At 32.8% G+C, this 22,034-nt stretch overlaps 1 protein-coding gene across 1 annotated transcript in view; it reads left to right on the top strand.

Moving 5' to 3' along the window:
- HCRTR2 (hypocretin receptor 2) overlaps positions 1-22,034 on the top strand; it is a 181,904-nt gene that overhangs the window by 143,261 nt on the left and 16,609 nt on the right. The window contains exon 5 of the mRNA XM_074310630.1: positions 11,306-11,421. Within this exon, the coding sequence (XP_074166731.1) occupies positions 11,306-11,421 (116 nt within the window). The remainder of the gene's footprint in view (positions 1-11,305; positions 11,422-22,034) is intronic.

Below are 22,034 nucleotides of genomic sequence, written 5' to 3'. Positions count from 1 at the left end.
TATCACCTTGTCATAAGTATCCTTGTTTCAAGTATACTTCTCCAGAGTTCTGGCTTTCTACATTCTAAGATTTTTTTCAGTGCTGGGATTCCACAAAGGCAGAGTCTTGGAATGATTTCACTAAGGAAAAGACAAGAATGAAGGGGTGACAGGAAATGGGTAGATAGGGAGAATTTCTAGAATTCTCTAATTTATTAGGAAAGGAAAGTGGAGAATTGAGACATTGTTTAGCATGGAGAGGTAGAATAAATATTTTATTCTTGTGCAGTAGAAACAAAAGGCTTCAATTTACCCACTATAGAAGTTTGCAATCTTATTCGAACACAGAGCCTTATTTTTCATAATACCTAAGAGTTTTGGGAGATAGGGAATTATTTTATGATTTCATTAGTATAGGGAGCTTCAGGTAAAGAGCTTCGTCTACCCAGACAGGGAGACAATTTCTCAATAATCTAAGATGGTTGGCAAGAACTCTAATAGATTAAATGAGTTGCTCATGGTCATATAGAGGCAGCATTTCAAGTATAACATCTAGATCTTCCCAATTCCAAAAAGTTCTATCTGAAGCTAGCCTGACTCTCTAGGGTTTTTATTTGCTTGATAATGTTTAGCAAGCAAATAAAAGGGACACCTATTATTTTACAAATATCAGTTGTATTTTCTAAAAAATGTTGCTCATTAAATTTCCTTTTTTGTAAGGGTTTTTTGTTTGTTTGTTTGTTTGTTTTCTGTTTTATTTGTTTTGTCTTATTTGTAAACTTCAAATGATTCAGACACCTCCAGAAAATGTAAGGAGTTTTAATACCCATTAACATACATCACAAAGCTATGGAATTTAGTCAATACCTGTAACTATACAGTATTCAGATTGTCTGCAACCACATTATTTTCCAATTATCTTTGACCAGTAGATCCAAATGTATGAACTAATTTCCAATTTGAGAGTTTGATTATTTAGCCCAACCATGGATATTATGGAAAGCAATTATTGTGAGATGCATAAAAATGCACACTCTGGCTGCTGAAGTAATTTAGGAAAATGGTTTGAAAGTGATTATATAATAGCCCATAATTACTTTAGCTGCTTTTAAAAGCAAGAATTAAATAGTATAAAGCTAAATAATGCTTTTACAAAATCAAATTTAATATTTGTTATAAAATGCACTTTTCAAATACCAAATGCAATTGTTTATTGAGAATGTTTCACAAGACACTGTTAATCATTTTATTGCAGGATATTCTACTTCTGATTATCAGATATTTCTTTATGCTACTGATAAAGTGCCTTGCAGATAATAAGAGATCCATGAATATCTGTTGATTAATTATAAATTAGAACAGTAGCAAATTGTTATATAGTTACATGTCATTTCCAAATCCTATGGGGATGAATACACTTTCCTATGTAATTCAAGATTTGTTCATTCAAAAAGCACTGGAAAATAGACTATCATGTATCATATATTATCCTAAGTATTTATGTGTATTAAATTCTACCCAACACACAAACATTTAGGAATTAATGAATGCAGAGTACTGCAAGTTGCTAGGGAAGATACCAATTTAAATAAGATAGTGTTCCTGTCTTCATGGGGACTGGAAGGCAGAAGAAGAAAACGCCTTCCTCTGGCACCCACCTTGTGCCAGATATTATACTAAGAGCTTTATAGATTTTTCTTTTATTAATAGAATTTTATTTTCCTAATTATATGTCAAGACAATTTTAGCATTCATTTTTATAACATTTTGAATTCCAAATTTTCTTCTCTTTACCTTCTCTTTCTTCTTCAGAAAATAATAGGTGATTGTCAAATTTAAAGGTTATATATGCCATTAAAAAAAAACATTTCTATATTATAGTTGTGAAAGAAGAAACAAATTAAAAGGAACAAATGCAAAAAAGAGTGAATATAATGGATAAAGTATGTTGCATTGCATTAAGAATTATCAGCTTTTTTGCATGTGAAGATCATTTTCCTTCATGAGTCAATCCTTTGTACATGTCTTAGATCAGTATGTTGCTGAGAAGAGCTGAGTCATTCAAAGCTGATCATCACACAATGTTGCTGATACTGTGTACAATGTTTTCCTGGTTCTGTTCATTTCACTCTGCATCAAATTCACATTCCAGATTTTTCTGAAATCTTCTGGTCATCATTTCTCATCTTCTGATCATCATTTCTCATTATGTAATAGTATTCCACTACATTCATATACCACAACCATTCATTCCTGAATGGATGGACATCCTGCCAATTTCCAATATTTTACCACTCAAAAAAGGGCTTCTATAAATATCTGGGCACATATGGATCCTTTTCTCCTTTTTAATGATCTTTTTGGGTTATAGACTTAATAGTGGGACTGCTGGATCAAAGATTATGCACATTTTGGTTGACCTTTGGACATAGTTTGAAACTGTTCTCTGTAATGATTGGATCAGTTAACAACTCCACCAAGAATGCATTAGTGTCCCAATTTTCCCACATCATCTCCAAAAGTTATCATTTTTTTTGCTATATTAGTCATTCTGAAAGGTGGCAGCTATCAAATTCTGGTACTAGAGAGTTGTTTCAATCCTCATTTCTCTAATTAAAAGTGATTTAGGGCACTTTCTCATATGCCTATAAATAGCTTTTATTTTTTCAACTGAAAACTCCCTGTTCATATCTTTTGACAATTTATTAGTTGGGAGATGGTTTATATTCTTATGAATTTAACTATATTTTCTATATACTTGAGAAATGAGATCTTTATCAGAGATACTTTTTGTAAAGATTGTTTCCCATATTTCTGCTTTTCTTCTAATCTTGGTTGCATTGTTTTTGTCTCTGCAGAAACTGTTTAATATAATCAAAATTATCTATTTTACATTTCACAATATTTTCTATCTTTTTTTTAGTCATGAAACTATAATTCATTTTACTTCTCTTTTATGGGTTCAGATGCTATACCATTTGGTGCATGTATGTTTAATACTGATATTGCTTCATTGTCTCTGGTACATTTTAGCAAGATATAGTTTCCTTTCTTTTCTCTTTTAATTAGATCTGTTTTTGTTTTTGCTTTATCTCATATCAGGATTGATACCCCTCCTTTTTTCTTCAATTAAAGCATAATAGATTCTGCTCTACTCCCTTAGCTTCACTTTGTGTCTCTCTCTGATTGTAGGATTCTTGTTTTTGATCCACTGTGCTTTCTTCTTCCATTTTATGGGAGGGTTCATCCCATTCACATACATAGTCATGATTACTACCTGTGTATTTGCTTCTATTTTATTTTTTCTTCATATTATCCTATTTTCATCTTTCCCTTCCTCAACAATGTTTTTTTTTTTTTTTTTTTTTTTTTTTTTTTTAACCACTTCCCCTGGTCGGTCCTCTGTTCTGTCAGCCCTATGTTTCTCTTACTTAATCTCCTACCATTTTCACTTTTCTGTCAGATAAGACAGATTTCTATATTCAACTGATTCTCTATATTATTCCCTTTTTGAAATTCTCTATATTATTCCCTTTTTGAAACAATACTGACATGAAGAAGGCTCAGGCAATGCTCAATCCCCAACCTTCCATCTTTCCCTTTACTATAATGGGTTTCTTGTGCTTCTGTATGGGAGATAATTTACTCCATTTTATCTCTTCCTTCCTTCTTTACCCAGTGTACTCTTTTACTCATTTTTTAAATATTTTATGTAATTCTCTCAAATTCATTTTATGTCCATATGCTCTATTTCTGTATGTTTCTTCTAGTTGTACTATTAGTGGTATAATTTTTAAGAATTATAAGTATCATCTTCACATATAGGGATATGAATAGTTAGACTAGTTAGACTTTATTGAATCCCTTATGTTTTGTTTTCTTTTTTTTTCCCTTTCTCCCCTTTTTAGGTTTTTCTTGGATATTGGTATTGAAACTTTTAAAAAAAATTTATTGTTGTTGTTGCTCAGTTCTGATCTTCTCCTTATAAAAGCTTGAAATCCTTCTATTTCATTAAATAACTTTGTATTTTCCCTGAAGTATTATGCTTATTTTCAGTGGGTAGGTAATTCTTGGTTTTAGTCCTAGTTCTTTTGTCTTCAAGAATATAATGTGTCATGACTTCTGATCCTCTAATATTGTTGCTGCTAAGTCTTGTGGTTCCTTGATATTTGAATTGTTTCCTTCTGGCCATTTGCAGTATTTTTTCCTTGACTTGAGAATTCTGTAACTTGACTATGATGGTCTTTAGAGGTTTAAATTTGGTATTTCTTTTCCTTAGGTGGGCTCTTTCAATAACTATTTTTTTTTCTTGATAATTTCTTGAAATCTAGGTCCTCCTTATGATTATTCCTTACAGGTATTCCAATGATTCTCATGTTGTCTCTCCTAGATCTATTTTCCAGGTCACTTGGTTTTTTCCTTCTAGAAATTTTGTTTTCTTCTATTTTTTTTCTCATTCCTTTGAGTTTGTTTGATTGATTATTCTCATAGAATCAATACTTTCCACTTGCTAATGCTAACATTTAAGGAGTTGTTTTCTTTAATTAGCTTAGGTACTTCCTTTTCCATTTGGCCAATTTTATTTTTTAAGCAATTGCTTTCTTTTCCCAACGTCAATTTTTTTCATAATTTTCTTGCATCACTCTCAATTCTTTTTGCAATTTTTTTCTATGTCTCTTCTATGATTTTTAAATTCCTTTTTGAGTTCTTTCATAAGTTCTTTCTTATAAGTTCTTCAGACCATTTCCCATTTTTCCTTGGAATTTTGCCCATAGGTGTTTTGACATTGTTGTTCTCTTCTTAGATTGTATCTTTACCTTCCCTATTATCACAACTTTCTGTGGTAAGATTCTTTTTTATTATTATTATTTTAGCTCATCTTTTTTTTTTTTTTTTTTACTTTTTTCTTTCTTTTAAATTTGAACTCTGATCTAGGCAAAAAGGACATTGTCCTGTAGTTGTTGTGCCAGGTTCTGAAGGCCTTCGTTATTTACCTGATGCTGCACCAATGTTGCCCTGAGATCTACAAGAGTTTCACATATCTGGTGCTATCCTGAGGGTGGTATGCTTGTGGAGGGGTTGGCTGACATTACTGCAGGCCATACATGTCAGGCAACTTACCTGGTACTAAATCAGTGTCCTAGTGATAGTGTCTGGCACATGCTGAGCCTAGTTTTTCTATATTTCCCCAGGGCTATACTGAAGCATGTGATGGCCTAGCCTCTAAAGACTCCTTTTTGACCAATGCTAAGCTGATGTATGTAGTAGGGTCCCTGCATTGGCTGCTGCCTATTTGGTTAGGCCTCCTTATGGCTGGTGGCTTCCTGTCTCCCAGGGGGACGCTGAAGAGAGTTCTTGGAGCTGGAGTCTGCTCATTCCCTTGCTATATTTAGGCACAGGGTGGGAAAGCAGTCCTTGTATTGGTATTTGCCTGTTCCACCACATAATGGGATGAGATTTTCCCACTGGTTTGTTGAGGTGGGACTTGCTGCTGGTTTATAGGAATGATTCTTTTACTTGAGTGAGCCATACCTTTTCTTCTCGATCTTCCAAGTTTCTTGGACTAAAAGATTGTTTTATCTTATCTTTTTTTCTGGTTCTGCTTTTCTGGAATTTTATGATGGTTTAGAGGTGTACATGGGAGAGTTATGGCAATTTACTGCTCACTCTACTATCCTGATTCCATAAGGAGAACTTCCTAGATTTTATCTGATTCATTTCTCACAATATTGCTACGAAAAAAATCACATATAAATATCATTGCCTCTTAATAGCTGGCACTGTGACAAAATTCAAAAAAGTACTTGATTTGGAGCTTGAGAATCAAGTTCAAGTCCTTACTCTGACACTATTTGTGTGATCTTTGGCAATATTTTTTTCATTTCTCTGGGTCTCAGTTGCCTCATCTGTGAAATGAGGGGTGTGTGTGGACCATCTGGATTTTAAAGTTCCATCTGGCTAGGCAGCTGTGTATAAGCTTACAAAAGGGTAGGTTCAGAGAGTGGTAAGCCCAAAATCTTGCACATTGAAAAGATCAGGAATCAGCTCAAATACAGACTTATGAATTCAAGAGCAATGGTCTTTTCATTACATATTATATCATTCTGATATAGGTCATGACCTCTGATCTCAAAGAATTTGCAATCTGGTAGGAGTAATATGATATGAACATAAAAAGCATGATAACTGTATAATAACTATATCACACTAAACAAGAGAGATATAGAGTACTTAATACAGGTGTAGAGAGGAAGGAACATTCTGTTGCTGCTGCTGTTCAATTGTTTTAGTCATGTCTGACTTTCTATGACACATTTGAGGTTTTCATAGGAAAGATGTTGAAATGGTTTGCCATTTCCTTCTCCAGGTTTTTTACAGATAAGAAACTGAGGCAGACAAAGTTGAGTGACTTATCAGGGTCACACAGTTATTAAGTGCCTGAAGCCATATTTAAACTCAGGAAAATGAGTCTTCCTGATTCCAAGTCTGTTGCCCTATCCACTGTCTTACCCACATGCCTCTATTATAGTAAATAATCAAGACTAAATGGGATCTTAGTTATGCAACAGAAATTATGAATGTTCCAAAATGTGTCCAAAAGTTCCTTTCTTACAGTCACTCCATTAAGTTGTAAATACTACCCTCAGAATATAGCTAAAAAGAGAATAAAATTTTGATGTGTATTGAGAGGAGTTTAGATAAAAATTCTAAGACATAAAATTAGTTTTAAAGATTTAATTAAGCTCCTATAAACTCATAAAATTTCATTGGACTTCATAAACTGTGCATGTCTGATGTCTATTATATATATATATACATATATATATATATATATTCAGATATCAACAAAGAAGTTTTAAGAAAGTAAGAGTTCTAATGTTTTTAGTATTGAATTATGGTATTTACTGAACATTATAGATTTTATTTACTCAAGGTTTCTTATTTGAATTAAATCAAATCAATACATACTTTTCAAAATGTAGCTTCTGCCATGGAAGCAATGAATCTATACCACAAATACCATATTGTATATTTTATATTGATATTATAATACACAGAATGTATTTATAATATTGATTGTTCACCTGCTTTACAACCTAGTGGCTAGGTTGATGCTCCAGTACATTCATTGAAAGAGTAAATTTTTTAATGTTTTAATTTTTGACAACTGTCATTTTTGAATAAATGAAAACACATCTTTAGCTCTCATGATGTTCAAAACACTATTGTAAGTGCTAGATACAAATGATATTTTAATAGTTCCTCTCTGCTCACAGGGATTCCCTATTATAATGGCCAAAGCCAATACTTAAATTCTACTGAAGGGCACATGAAAAGGACCAGAAGTCCTAATTATAGAATGGTAGGGTAGATCCCAATACTCAAATATACTTAGATTACATTGGTAATTAAGATGACAGTGCCAGAGTATATGCAGAGCATAAAGGCAGAGAAAGTCATTATCCACCAACATGGTCACATCTGCTTCAGTAAATTTGCTTTGGAAGACATATGGAGTTTGGTTTAGAGTGAGGAGTGGAGATCAACTATTAGAACATTACAAAAATCCAAGTTAGAAGTAAAAAAAAAAAAAAAAAAGGTGCCATAGGGTGTTGGCCAAATAGAGTGAGGAGAAGTATATGTAGGAGGTGGGGATGAGTGGGAAACTATGAAGGATGATGTAAAAAATTAAATTACTAGATTTGGTAAATATATGGAAGTTGGAGAGTGAGAAAGAATGAATAAGTAGAGGATAACACCCAGGTTGTAAACCTCTCTTTCTGGAGAGAAAATGCTCTCTGAATATAAATAGGGAATTTTAAAAGATAGATGGGTTGGCAGATGTGAGCCAAGGGTAAGCACATTCCATCCATATTCCTTCATTTTATGTAATTCATTTTATGGTATTGAAAACAAACAAAAAAAAGTGCAGTGTGGGACAGCATTCTTAGCAGTCACTTCCCAGTAGGAGTAGTAGGGGCATTATGGGGGACAGGGCAATTCTCAGTAGTACCTGGACTGCTCTTTCAGTGGGTTAGGGGATTTAGATTTAGACTGAGATTGAGATTATAATTATGTGTGGAGATGGCCCAATGACTGTCAAGAAGGAGAATAGATCATTGAAAGCCTGTCACTGTCCTGACTCTGTACTAGGAGAAATTGGCATAGAAGAACATGGGGGGAGAGGGAGATTAGATAAAGAATATGTATGTTCAATTGGAGGTGAAACTGATTAGTGGGTGTCATTGGAATACTAGGATGGGGTCCATATTTACATGTTCCAATTGGTTGATCATGGAAGTCAAAAAGATTCTTCACCTATTTGCATATTGACATGTAGTTTCTTTCCCCTGTTTTTTAGTTAAGGTTATTTTTAAATAACAGATGATTACTTCCACTGCCTATCTAGTCTTTTAAACATGGTTATATAGAATATGTGTGTCAAATATAATCACTATATGTATGTGTGTATATATATATATATATATATATATATATATATATATATACACACATACATATAGTGATTATATATTTATATATATAAAATCACTTGCTATTACAATAAATCCTTTTTAAGATACTTTCACATGAATGGATCCAACAAACACTTTTCTAATTCCCATTATTACAACTTTTTTTTAATAATCATCTTGACCCTAGAGTGAAATATCAGTGTTGTAATTCTATAATTCTGAATTCTTACAAACATTTTAGTGGCTATGACCATAACAACCTTATCACACCCACCTCCTTCCTTTCAGTCTTTTTAAGGCTGATGTAGACACTAGGACTTCAGAGGTATCTGCTTCAAAGCTTTATTTTTATGTGAAAAACTCGCCTATGACCCTCCCCTAGACATATAAAAGTTGAAAGCTGTTTAGGTGCTTGGGGAGTGCCAGGGTCACTGTAGAGTTCTTTTGAAATTGGCCCACCAAATGTTCTCAGGCTGTAGGACTTCAAAGAGAAAGCTGTTTTCTCCCAGCCTTTGCCCTCACTATCTTAGCTGTCTGGCACTTACTACTTTTTTTCCCTTCTTTTCAAAAGTAAACTGTTTTATTAAACAAACTTAAAAGAGGCCTGAATCCCAGCAAGAAAATGATGAACTAGGTGGTTTCTACCTTTATGATGATTTTTTAAAAAGTATTCTAATGACTTTTTCAGCCCTCCAAGAAGTATGTTTGCTCTTCTTCTTCATCATAATTATACAGAAATAAATAAACCAACCAACAAAAAAAAAAATTCAAATAAATAACTCCTATATTAGGTTAATGACGACAACAACAACAAAGTGATTACGACAACAAAAACGGTGAAGTAAAGGTTGGAAACAGAAGAAGGAAAATGAATTAAACATAAAAAGTATTGGCATTTCTTCCATTAAAGTATGAAAAATCAATAATGTAGTGCTAGCCTTTTCCCTAATAGCAAGCAAACAATAGACATTTTCCTCATTGCCTATATTATAAAAGGCCAAATATGACAGAGAGTAAAGGTAGGGAGGGATCTGGGGAGAATCGTTTAACATTTAATCAAAATTTTATTGTCTGAGAATTTACTGCTCATTGAATTTACAACCCATCCACACACTCAAGCAATTATGATATATTTATCTAACCCACTACCCCCATTTTATCAGTAAGAAAACATACTCTCTGACCTGAGAGATAAAGTGACTTAGAATCAGAGATATAGGACTGGAAGGAATTTCTGAGGTCAGTCTGTTCAAGCTCCTCATCATATAGATTAGGAAATTGAATGCCAAATTGGTTAAATATCTCACCTAAGGTTATACCAGTAATAAATAGTAGATTCAAGGATTAAATCCTGGATTATCTGATTCCATATTCAAATCTACCCATTTTACCATTCTATGGTCATATAACTGTTGGTGTATAGAATCAAGACCAAATATTCTGGAGGAGTCAAGCTATAACTTCCATCTGATGATTTTTTTTTTTTTGCTTTATAATATGTTGTCAGTTGCAACAAATATTGCTAATAGAAAATTTTATTTGCGGAGGATGTATTTAATTCTAAAAATATGAATTTAGGAAAATATAAGTAAAAGCTGTTATGCAAAGTATCATTATCTTTTATAAATGATAAATTTAATAGAAACATATGTGATATAAACATACATATTTTAATAAAATAGTGCAGGTGGGTGGTACAGTAGATAGAAAAGACTCAGGAAGACTCAGCTTGATGTGCTCAAGCCCAGTCTCAGATAATTATTAGCTACATGGCCCCAGGGAATCACTTAACCCTATTTGCCTCAGTTCCTTCATCTCTAAATTGATCTCAAGAAGAAAATGGCAAACCATTCTGGTATCTTTGCCAAGAAAACCCCAAATGAGGTCATGAAGAATCAGATATAACTGAAAAAAATAATAATAAACTACAACATTTTTTAAAAATAGCTTGTAAAGGTTAAATACATTTTATCAAACACCAAGACAATAAGGGAACTTGGTTAATATGTGAGATTAGAAAGCACCATTAGCAAAATTCAGGAACTGCAATGTAGTTTCTACTTCTCCCAAAGGTTAAACAAAGGCTTTAATAAATGAAAGTGCTGAGCCATACTGCCCTATAATAACTGTATGCAATCAAGGCAAAAGCACTTTGCTATATAAGATATTGCCTCTGGGAAGAGAAGCAGGAGCATTAATGGGATTCATGACTTGCTGATAGTTCTTATTTGAAAAAAAAATATTTGGAATGTCTGTAGTATTCATATACTTAGTTCCAAAAGTCTTGGGGCAATTTTAAGCCTGTGATACTCATCCACATTAAGCCAAGCAGTCACCAAAGTCATCTTTATGCCATGATAAGCCATTGGAAAACTACCTTTAGCAGAAAATTATACTTCTAATTTAAAATAATGTTTTAAGTTCTATATAATGGATAGGTGAGTTGATAGCACACTAAAACAGGAGTCATAAAGACCTGCTTTTGAATCTTGCCTCAGACACTTACTAGCTGTGTGACCTATTTAATCTCTAAACCTTAATTCTCCCATACAAAATGATTTGATAGAAGCACTAACCTTATAGGACTATATCAAGAATCACATGGGAATATATGTATTTAGAAACAAAAACCCTTAAATATGTATATGTGTGTGCATGTGTATATGTGTGTGTTTATGAGTAGGCTGACTTTTCTCTCATTCTGGCAACATAATATTTCCAGTGAAGAACACAAAGATGCTATGTATACATTTCTAAGACATAAAAATTAGCATTGTTTTAAAATATGGTAAATTTCAACTTTATATATAATATATATGTATATATGTTTTTGTTTTTTTTTATTTCAGGTGAAATTTATCCCAAGATGTACCACACATGTTTTTTCCTAGTGACATATATGGCACCTTTATGTCTCATGGTGTTGGCCTATTTACAAATATTCCGAAAACTATGGTGCCGCCAGGTAAGCAATTTGAGCCGATTTATATTTGATCTGTTAAGAATATACATAAACCCAAATTTCAACAATGTAGGGCAGATAATGATAAGCTTTAATAAAAAGTTGATATACTAGCTAATACTAATTGAACTAAGTTTTATTGATTGCTTTATTATACTTATATTTAAGAAATCTAGTTTGTGTACTGTCATAGTGGTCCAAAGCTTGAGACATAGTTGTACTTTCTTGGTAATTTGACTTAACTTATGAGAGCAACATTGGCCAAAGCAGGTCAAGGAACAGTTGGAGATGTAGTTTGCATATTGGAGAAATTACAACTCTTTTGATGCACTGAAATATAAATGTGCACATGAATTAAAGTTTAATTGAAATATGTTAAACTGTGTCTTATGGAATTAAGTGTGGCACTCCTTTCAATCTTGTGAATCATAGTCGACCTGTTGTAAGATACTATCTGTAAGGTAATTGGGAGCAAGATGATACATTGGAAAAAACATTGAGCTTTGAGTCAGAATATCTGGATTTAGCTTCTATATTTGACAATACTTTTATATCAGTGAGCCAATTATATAACTTCCTGGGCTTCAGTTTCCTTATCTATAAATGAGGAATTTAAACTAGATGACCTCTGAGGTTATTTCCATTTCTAGATCTCTGTAATCATAGATTATGATTAAATTGCATCATAAATTACTATGCTAGGGAAAAATATATATTGTATTGTGCCCCATCTTTTTGAGAGCCTCTGAGTTTACTGAATTGCTTTTTAGGATGAAATAACAACCACAATAATAATGACAAGAGCACATAAGTGCATAGTATCTTAAGGCTTTGTAAAGTATTTTACATATGCTTAATAATAATAGCAATAATAAAAACAATATTTACTGTAGTCCTTTAAATTTTGCAAAGTGCTATACATAAGCTATCTCATTTGGTCTTCATAAACCAATGAGACTGATGCTATTATTTTCTCCATTTTGAGGATGAGAAAATATGGATCTGAAAAATAGTTATGTAGTTTGCATATGGTTACAAACCTAATAAATATATGAAGCAGTATAGCTTCCTGAATCCAAAACCAATATTCCTGGGCCACTGAACTTATTTCCAATTTTGTCCAAGATACCTTTACACAATAGTAAAAACTGTAGAGCTTGTGTGGCATAAACAGTTGAGACTCCATGGTCATCCTTGTAGCATGATAGGATATTGGAGGAATGCTTCAGAAGAAGTGACAAATAAGATAAATCTGGAGTCTTAAAGACCTGATGTTGAATCTTACTTTAAATGCCTACTAGCTGTGTGACCTCAGAAAAGATGCAAAACATCTCTGGATTGTAGTCTTCCTATCTATAAAAAAGCAGATATTAGTAGCACCTACCTTAGAGGACTCTTTAAAGGACCAAAATGAAATATATAAATGCATATATGCACATATATATATATATATTTATATGTGTGTATTTGCTTTGTAATCTTTAAAGACTATATAAGTTTTAGTTATATATATATATATAGAAGATATTGAACAGAATCTTATGAAAGCTTCTTAGTGAAACAGGTTCTACAAATGTGCCCAAAACAGTTTGATAAAATCTTAAAAAGGATCTAGTCCAACTCTTTCATTTTACAGGAAAAGGAGATTGATACCCAAGTAAGTTAATTTGCCACACAGGTAAAAAGTATTAGAGGCAGGATGTGAAACCACAGCCACTGATTCTAGAGTCAATGTTCTATCCACTGTAGCATAACAAGTATTTCCTTTGCATGGCAGTTTTGTCATAAAGAGTATAAACAATAATATGAAAGAGAATAGAATATACTATCATCATCTAACAGCTATTAATCCATATATCAAATGTTGTATTAGATAAATTAATATACACAATTTATGTCCTTGACAATCTAAGATAGCTGACAACCAAAATTGATGGCTGCTCATTTCAATTTAGTTCAATTCCTTAAGCATTTATTTAGTGCCTAATATATGTCAGGCAATGAGAAAATGAAAAAAAAATCTTGTACTCAAGATTCGTACTTATTTAAAGGAAAATAGCACATGCATAGAAAATTAAGTACACAATAGTTTTCATGAGGGCAGGAGATCAGGGTCAAAGGTCTGAATAAAACAACATTGCAACTGATCTTTACAGGAATGTAGCAATTCTATGGGACTATATAAAGAAAGAGCCCATTACTGAAATAAAAAATCATTTAAGACAAGCAGAGACAAGGAAGTAAACTGGCATGTTTGGGGTACAGCAGAGAGAGTAGGGCTGCAACAATAGAGTAGTCTGAGGAACAATGTATAATTATACTGAAAAGTAGGCTGGATCCAGTAGGGTTTTATAAGCCAGAGAAATTTATATTTTAGCCTAAAGCCAAGAAAAGGAGAATATTCAGACTACTAATTAAGGTTCATGAATTAAATCATATAAATGGTCAAAGGTTCTAAACAGATAATTTTCAGATGAAGAAATTAAAACCATTTATAGGCATATGAAAAATGTTCTAGATGACTATTGATCAGAAAAATACAGATTAAGACAATTCTGAGGTACCACTACATACCTCTCAAATTGACTAAGATGACAAGAAAAGAAAATGATAAATTTTGGGGAAGATGTGGGAAAATTGGGACACTAATATATTGTTGGAACTAATCCAGCCATTCTGAAGAGTAATTTAGAATTATGCTCAAAGGGCTATCAAACTGTGCATGCCCTCTGATCCAGCAGGGTCTCTACTGCGCCTGTATCCCAAAGAGATCATAAAAAAGGGAAACTGACCCACATGTGCAAAAATATTTGTAGCAGTCCTTTTTGTAGTGGCAAGGAACTGGAAACTGAGTGGAGAATGGCTGAATAAGTTATGGTACATGAGTGTTATAGAATATTATTATTCTATAAGATCAGTAGGATGATTTTAGAGATGCCTGGAGAGGTTAATATAAACTGATGCTAAGGGAAGTGAGTAGAACCAAGAGAACATTGCACACAGCAACAGAAAGATCAATTCTGATGGGAGTATCTTTTTTTCAATAGCAAGGTGCAAGATGATTTAGGTCATTCCCAATGGTCTTGTGATGAAGAGAGTCATCTGCATACAGAGAGAGACTGTGGGGACTGATCACAACATAGTATTTTCACTTTTTTGTAGTTGTTAGCATTTTGTTCTCTTTCTCACTTTTCCCCTTTTTGATCTGATTTTTCTTGTACAGCATAATAATTGTGGAAACATATATAAAAGAATTACATATGCTCAACATACATAGAATCACTTGCCATTTTAAGGGAGGAAAAGAAGGAAAGAAATTTTGGAACTCATGATTTTGCAAGAGTGAATGTTGAAAACTATCTATGCATGTTTTAAAAAGAAAAAGTTTTAATTAAAAATAAATTAAATCATAAATAAGTGATGGATTGATATGTATCAAGAGCCCCAAATACATTTGATGAGAAAATAAAAAGAATTTCAGCCCAGAAAAAAAAAAAAAGGTTTGGGTAGAATGTATCATCCTACCTTTTATCCTAATTGGGTTTTATAAAAATGTTATATCTATCATATAAATTAATAATAAATAATGTAGGATAATAATATACTTAACATTAATAAATATAACAATATATATTGAATTGAAATATTTTTGAAGGAACATGCAGGATTTCAGGAAATTGCTATGGAAAAAAAGTTCTGAAATTGTGCAAAGGACTTCAACTAAAGCAACTTTCACTCAATTTGAAAATAAGTAAACTGAGTCTCAAAAACACTAAGATTACTAAGGTTACTTGATCAACATTACAAAGATAGTGTGTATCCCAGCCAAATTCAGACATAGTTCCACTGATATCAAAGCTCACTCTCTTTAAACTTTAGTGCACTGATTTTTCAGGGCTAAATTATTAATCAAGTTACAGTATTGTAGGAGTTGAAAGTAATTATCAAGGGCAGCTCATTCACTTAATTCTTAACAAAAAATCACTGTACCATATACCTAATTAATATATTGCCTTCAGCCTTTGTTTAAAGACTTTTTATTGAAGGGAAACACACCATTTCCTAAGACAGTCCATTCCACTTTGGATAGAGTTAATTATTTGGAGGTAATGTACCTTTTTATAATCCATTATTCTTTTTTCTATACTCTGGGACCAAGAAAAACAAATCATTTTCCTCTTCCATATCACACTCCTCCCCTGAAGACAGCTATCATCTATTCATTAAATCTCTTCTTTTGGGAGCTATATATTCTCAAATCAAGTCTGCTTAACTCAATAAGATGCCATCAACCAATTACTAAAAGCATGAACTCTAGGCTCTACATCCTGGTGGTCCTATTATAGAAGCTCTCCACTACAACACTTTAAAAAAATGTGGTATCCAGGACTGAAAATAACATCCCAATTATGACTCTCTTAATATTACTTGAGACTTCATTAGCCTTTCTGCCTTTCCCATCAAAAATTTAAGTTATATTGATGCAGTCTTTTACAAACCTCATATATTTTATGACCAAAAACTATATAGTCATACAACCCTCTTCTCACACTGGTGAAATTAATTGGCTCTTAGATTTGCATCTTAAAATATCCATTAAAAAATTCAGCCTGATATTCTTCATCAAACTTTTTTATTATTCTTATAATATCCAACCCTGATACATGTTAAGTATATCTCAGCTTTTGGAGGTCCATGTATAAAGAAGCACTGAGTGTGATAATAAGATAAAGGCATAATGTCATCTTACTTTTATATTTATAATGCTGGCAGTATTTTCAGATAATAGATGCTCAATGAATGTGAAAATCAATTATACTCAGAAATACCAAGCACCACTTAATTCCTTTTCAATATGAAAGATAGCACAGAAGTACCTTTAAATGATACATACACATACACATACATATATGTATGTATATATAAACATACATATATGTGCATATATGATGCTTATTTTTAGTTTAAAAAAAGAATCAATAAAATCTCTTAGTGAATGTCCTTCACCCAATTCAATTTTTTTAAACAAAAAAGAATTTGGGGATTCAATGTGAAGTATCTAGGATGTGAAACCAAGTATTTTCACAAAAGAGACTGGAACAGCAAATTCCAACTTCAGCAAAGTCCTGCTTAATGACCATAATCAGGTAAATTAATCCCAAATGGGTGATTTGGTAGATACTCATTTGAGAACTTACTTTTCATGTCCAACTGTTACTTCCCATAAACAGATTTGGAGAACATTATGTGTGCCATAGGCAACATCAACTAAACCAACAAATGGCTGGCCTATCCAATTTGTCTAAAAACACTGAACATATGGGACTGCGTCTATGTTTTCATTTCCAACTTTATGATCACATTAAAAAAACAAACAAAAAACCTAAGGTTTAAATTCTATGTCCTGGTTTGAACTTTAAGTCTAATTATCAGAAATGACTAATATTTTCTACATTCGTCTAATTCAAATTTGTATGTCTTTGAAAGTTCCTAGAAACTAGAGACTAGAAACTAGAAACTAGAGGATTATAAATGACTGAAAATAACTAAGGCTACAGAAACTGAAACATACATCCTCCTTTCCTTGCGAATTTGAGAACCTCTTAGATCTCCACCTAGAAACATCATAAATAGCACTTTGAAATTATCATTTTGAGAAAAATTATCTATTAACCTTTATATCTTAAACTCTTATCAATATTTTTATCTAATCTTAATTAGCATATAATTCATAATATTCTTAGATATATTTCAGAATTAGGTGACTACTCTTTAGAACCAAATCTTTTTGGGAAACTAGTTTTAATTTATATTTAGTCATATCCTCCCAGTGTAATCACTCCTCCATCAATGAATCCTCCTTTGTAAAGTAGAAGGGAAAATTAAACAAAAATGGGCAATACAGTGACATCAGCCAATATATACAACCTTCAATATCTATAGAGAACAGAGGACTATGTTTTTCATTCTTTGTTTTGTTCCCTTACCCCACCTTCCACCCTTATTACTCTTTCCTTATCACTTACTCTTTAATTCCACTTTCTGAAAATTTTTCCAAAGCAATGCACCCTACATTCAACACCATTCTCCACCTAGCCTCAAGTGTCTTCCCTCTGAACTTACCTTTCATTTGTACTGTACTTTTTATTCCTTCTTAGAGTTATTATTTTTCATTTAGCAGCTTCAGAATTTCCCCATCATTTTCATCAATCAGTCTTGATGACTGTGAATGTTGTGATCCAGACGAACTAAAGCTGTACACTAAAACTCCTTTTATGTTCCACTGTTGCCAACTGTATGTTGGCTCAATTTACCCTCCAAGTTAGCAACAGATTGTGACCTCTCAGAGAAGTGCTCTAATTTGTTGACATTAATTCTTCTGATAGTCTTTTTTCCTTGGTTTTCTTTTCCATTGCTTTTGTTGAAAATGAATATTCATCTTAGAGAGGATAAGTCTATTAGCAGCCCAGAATTTTAGTCATTCTCACAAAATTGATTACCTACATGGGAGATATCCTATACAGACTACCTAGCATGATGTGCTTTTATCAAAGAAGGTGCTCTATGAGCAAAACAGAATTTAATTAGTTCAGAAGACATATAAGATGTACAGTTAGAGAAGCCACCCCGAATGCACATGGGGACTATTTGTGTCCAACATATGACAAAGCATTCCAATTCATTTTGTCATTTGGTCAGCCAGTTGGACACATTAATTTGACTTTAACATAGTGATGTCATTTTGGTGCTCTTTGGTGCTCACATTATTTTTAGAAAGTTACAGAATGTCTGACTATGGCTGATCAGACCAATACAAGCTTGGAATGTTTTACCACAGATCAGACATAAATAATCCCTATGAACATTCAGGGTGGGTTTTTAAACTTTGCACATATTGTGTTTCTTCTTATTTAATTCAATTCTGTTTTGCTTATAGAGCATAGCACCTTTTCTAATAAGTGCACGCCATATTGGGTGGTCCTATGCCAGTGTCTCCCATATCATAAATCAATTCCCACTCATGCTCAAACATAAATATACTTATTAATGCTTGAATTCATGCTATGCAAATATATACATCCAGTTTTTATTATCATAAATGGAAAAGGAGTGGGATGTGGAACATGGGAATTGAAAAAACCTAAAAAAATAGGGACCGCTACTATTGTTGTTGTTGTTGCTATTGTCATTGTTTTTGTTGTTGTTGGGTGTTTCTAATAATTAGATCTGATGTTTAGACCAGAAAAGATTATTAAAATCCTAGTTTAAAAAATGTGATCAGAAAATTGGAAATGAAGGCATGATTTGGCCAAATTCCACATAATTCAGTGATTTTAGAAAAAAATGATATGGGCCATTTGTTGGCTCAATTGATGTTGTCTGTGGCACATATAATGTTCTCCAAATCTATTTATGAAAATCTGTAGAGGGCTGAAACTCTGTATGATTGATTTAAACAAGGTGCTAACTCAATGGAATTGATAAGACAATGGTTATCTAGTTTAACATGGTGATTAATAGTTCTCTAGTTCATATTATTGAATTAATCTTACAACAAATAATCGTTCCCTAGTGATATAATGATTGACTTATACTCAGTTTGATGAATGGATTTAATTGTAATAAAGTATTTAAGAGGCCAGAGTCAGACCTAGAGGGGGATGGAAGGGACTGGAACAGACTCAAGGAAGACAGAGGACTGGAGGCTGGAGCACAAGCTCCTGGACTCAGGGATACTTCAAGACAGAGACCGTCATGGTGGTCCTCCTGCCTCCCCCACAGAAACCAAGACACATTCCAGAGGACCTCTGGAAAGTTAGCCCGAGCTCCAGGCAAGGAGACAAGACTATGAAGGAGATAATAAAGAATTTGGACTTTATCTCTGGATATTCTTATGGTAACTACTCTGTTGAAAGGAAGGCTGGTCTAAAAGACCTCCACAAAACTAACCAGAACATTACAAAAATTAACAGTTGGACATGAAAAGTAACTCTCAAACTTATTTCTACCTGTTGTGCGTGATGGAATCTCTTTTCCATAAGAACTTCTTTTCACAGAATACTTTTCTTCAAAACATTCCAATAGGTCTTATTCAAGTTATTCTGGGCTATGTAGATGTTATAATTTATTCCAGGATAACAAAACCCAAATGTTAAGAAGAACCAAGTGGCCATAGTTGATCATTGTGCAATCTTGCTGTTGCTGTGTACAATGTATTTCTGCTTCTGCTTGTTTTGCTCAGCATCAGTTCTCAATATCCTTTTTAGTTATAGAAAAATCAATTAACAAGCATTTAAATCTCTAATATATGTCAGGCTTTAGGCTTTGTGTTTGTAATATGGATATAAAGGACAAAACAATATCTACTTTAAAAAATTAGCAATTTAAAATAAGAGGTTATTAGGTGTCAAAGAAATAAGAATAAAGACTAAAAGAAGTGTTTGAAAGAAAAAGTTTGGGAGATTTTTTGTCATTAATAAACTCTTATAGTCAATGTGAGTTGAATTATAAGTTTTCCTTTCATTGCTTGAGCTATAACTAAATTCATCATTTCCTAGTACTTTATTAGTTTCACAGTTAAAGAAGTGAAGAGAGTACCAGAAGCTATCTAAACATTAAGAATGGCAGATCAGAACAATAAGTGCCCTTTTTACTAGAAGCATTAAGACATGTAGGACCATATAATTGTTGGAGAAGACAACTCTGTAGTAGTTTATTTTGGAGTAGGAATCCATAGTGTAGCACAGATATAAGACGCAAGAAAGGGGAGAGGGGAGGAATAGCCAGGCAGTGGTAAGATTGTGCCAAATTATATATTAAATGGCTCAGATGTTATAATTTTATCAAGATCAGTGTCTATAATATGAATTTTTGAGAGGTATGACAAGGTGTGGATGCTGTGCAAACCTGAGAGGATACATCATAAAATAAAATATATAGGAAATCTGTTCATTGTGAATAGCAGTCTTTGAATTGAAAGGACAATGGACTTGGAGTTTGATGACCTAAAGTCTAACCCAAATTCTACTTTGTGAATTTGTACAATTTACTGAACTTTTATGAGACTCAGTTTCCTCATTTGTAAAATAAAGTTTTCTAGTAGATGATCAGTACAATTCATTACATAATCAAATACTGTGATTCCATAACCAATCAATTGACAAGTCTCTACTAAATACCTACACTAGGGGTATTTTGAGGCTCCAGGAGATAATGGAAATAAGACAATTTGCAAACCTTAAAGTGTTATGTAAATGCCAGTTTTGTTGCAGTTCCTTTTGTTTACAATCATCAGGTCTCAGTCAGATGTTGATTTCATTTCCTGAGTCTTGTATTGCACTCCCACTGAGTTCAAGTAATATTTATTAAACAATATAGAAGTGTGCTGGGAAATGTCTAACAACTGATTTGGGAGTGCAGATGGGAGAAATAAATGCACACACACTTTAATTTTTAATCTGTATGATTAACACTGAAGTCTAAACAATCAACAAAACAATGAATCAAGCCTTGATTTGGAGTGATAGCTGATTGCTGAAGGGTATATGCTCACAGTGAAAATTTAATAAGGTCATCCAAGCTAGTTAGAGCTGGATCCAGTAGACCCTTGTCCTGTGCTAAGGTGTTAAATATTAACAAATGTAAGCAAAAAAGTGAAATTGTCTCTACTCTCACAAGCCTGTATGCTATTTATTAGAAGATGAGCTCTGTAATGATAAGGCAAAAGCAAGGGGATTTAAAAAGTAGAATATGAATCAGATACTGAAGCTGCCTTAAAAAAGAAAGTCCATATGAATCACTACATAGAATTCCCAATCCCTCTAATTTTGTCCGCCTGCATTTTGGATTTCCTTTACAGGCTAATTGTACACTATGTCAAAGTGTGATTCTTTTTGTACAGCAAAACAACTGTTTGGAAATGTATATATATATATATATATATATATATCTTGTATTTAATTTATACTTTAACATATTTAACATGTATTGGTCAACCTGCTATCTCTTGGAGGGGATAGGGGGAAGGAAGGGAAAAATTGGAACAAAAGGTTTTGCAATTGTCAATGCTGAAAAATTACCCATGGATGTAAATAATAAAAACTATAATTTAAAAAAAGTCAGCTCCAACTCAACAAAGAGTTTGTATATGATAGCATTCTTGATTTATAGAGTGTGGATGTGATGGATGGTACAAATCTCAAATAATAAGAACTCATCCAGTCCCACTTGTCTGCCTCTCTAACATCTTGAAGAATGAATAGTCTACTCCCATTAAAGGATATATACAAGTTCAAGGTGTCTCGGTACAGACAGTCTTATGAACCTGATTTGTATGAACCCTCCAACTAACCATTCCCATAACCTGGAGACCAAGAAGATACATTATTCTACCCAGAAGTACTACAAAAATAAAGGAAACAGCTGAACCAGCTGAATAGAAAGATGGTGTGTTTGCTGGTGCTGATGTTGTTTGAAAAATAAGAAATCAGAAAGTATTTATATTTCATTGTTTTATTATCTCAAGTTTACAAGTCTTCCCAAGTTCATCATTAAGAAAATATTGTATTTGGATCAACTCTCTGGTATTATCAAATAACTTTGAAATGGAATGGAAA

The sequence above is a fragment of the Sminthopsis crassicaudata genome, chromosome 4 (assembly GCF_048593235.1).
Source record: "Sminthopsis crassicaudata isolate SCR6 chromosome 4, ASM4859323v1, whole genome shotgun sequence".
Taxonomy (NCBI): Eukaryota; Metazoa; Chordata; class Mammalia; order Dasyuromorphia; family Dasyuridae; genus Sminthopsis; species Sminthopsis crassicaudata.
The sequence above is the reverse complement of the archived record's forward strand: the minus strand, read 5'-3'. Positions and strand labels throughout refer to the sequence as shown.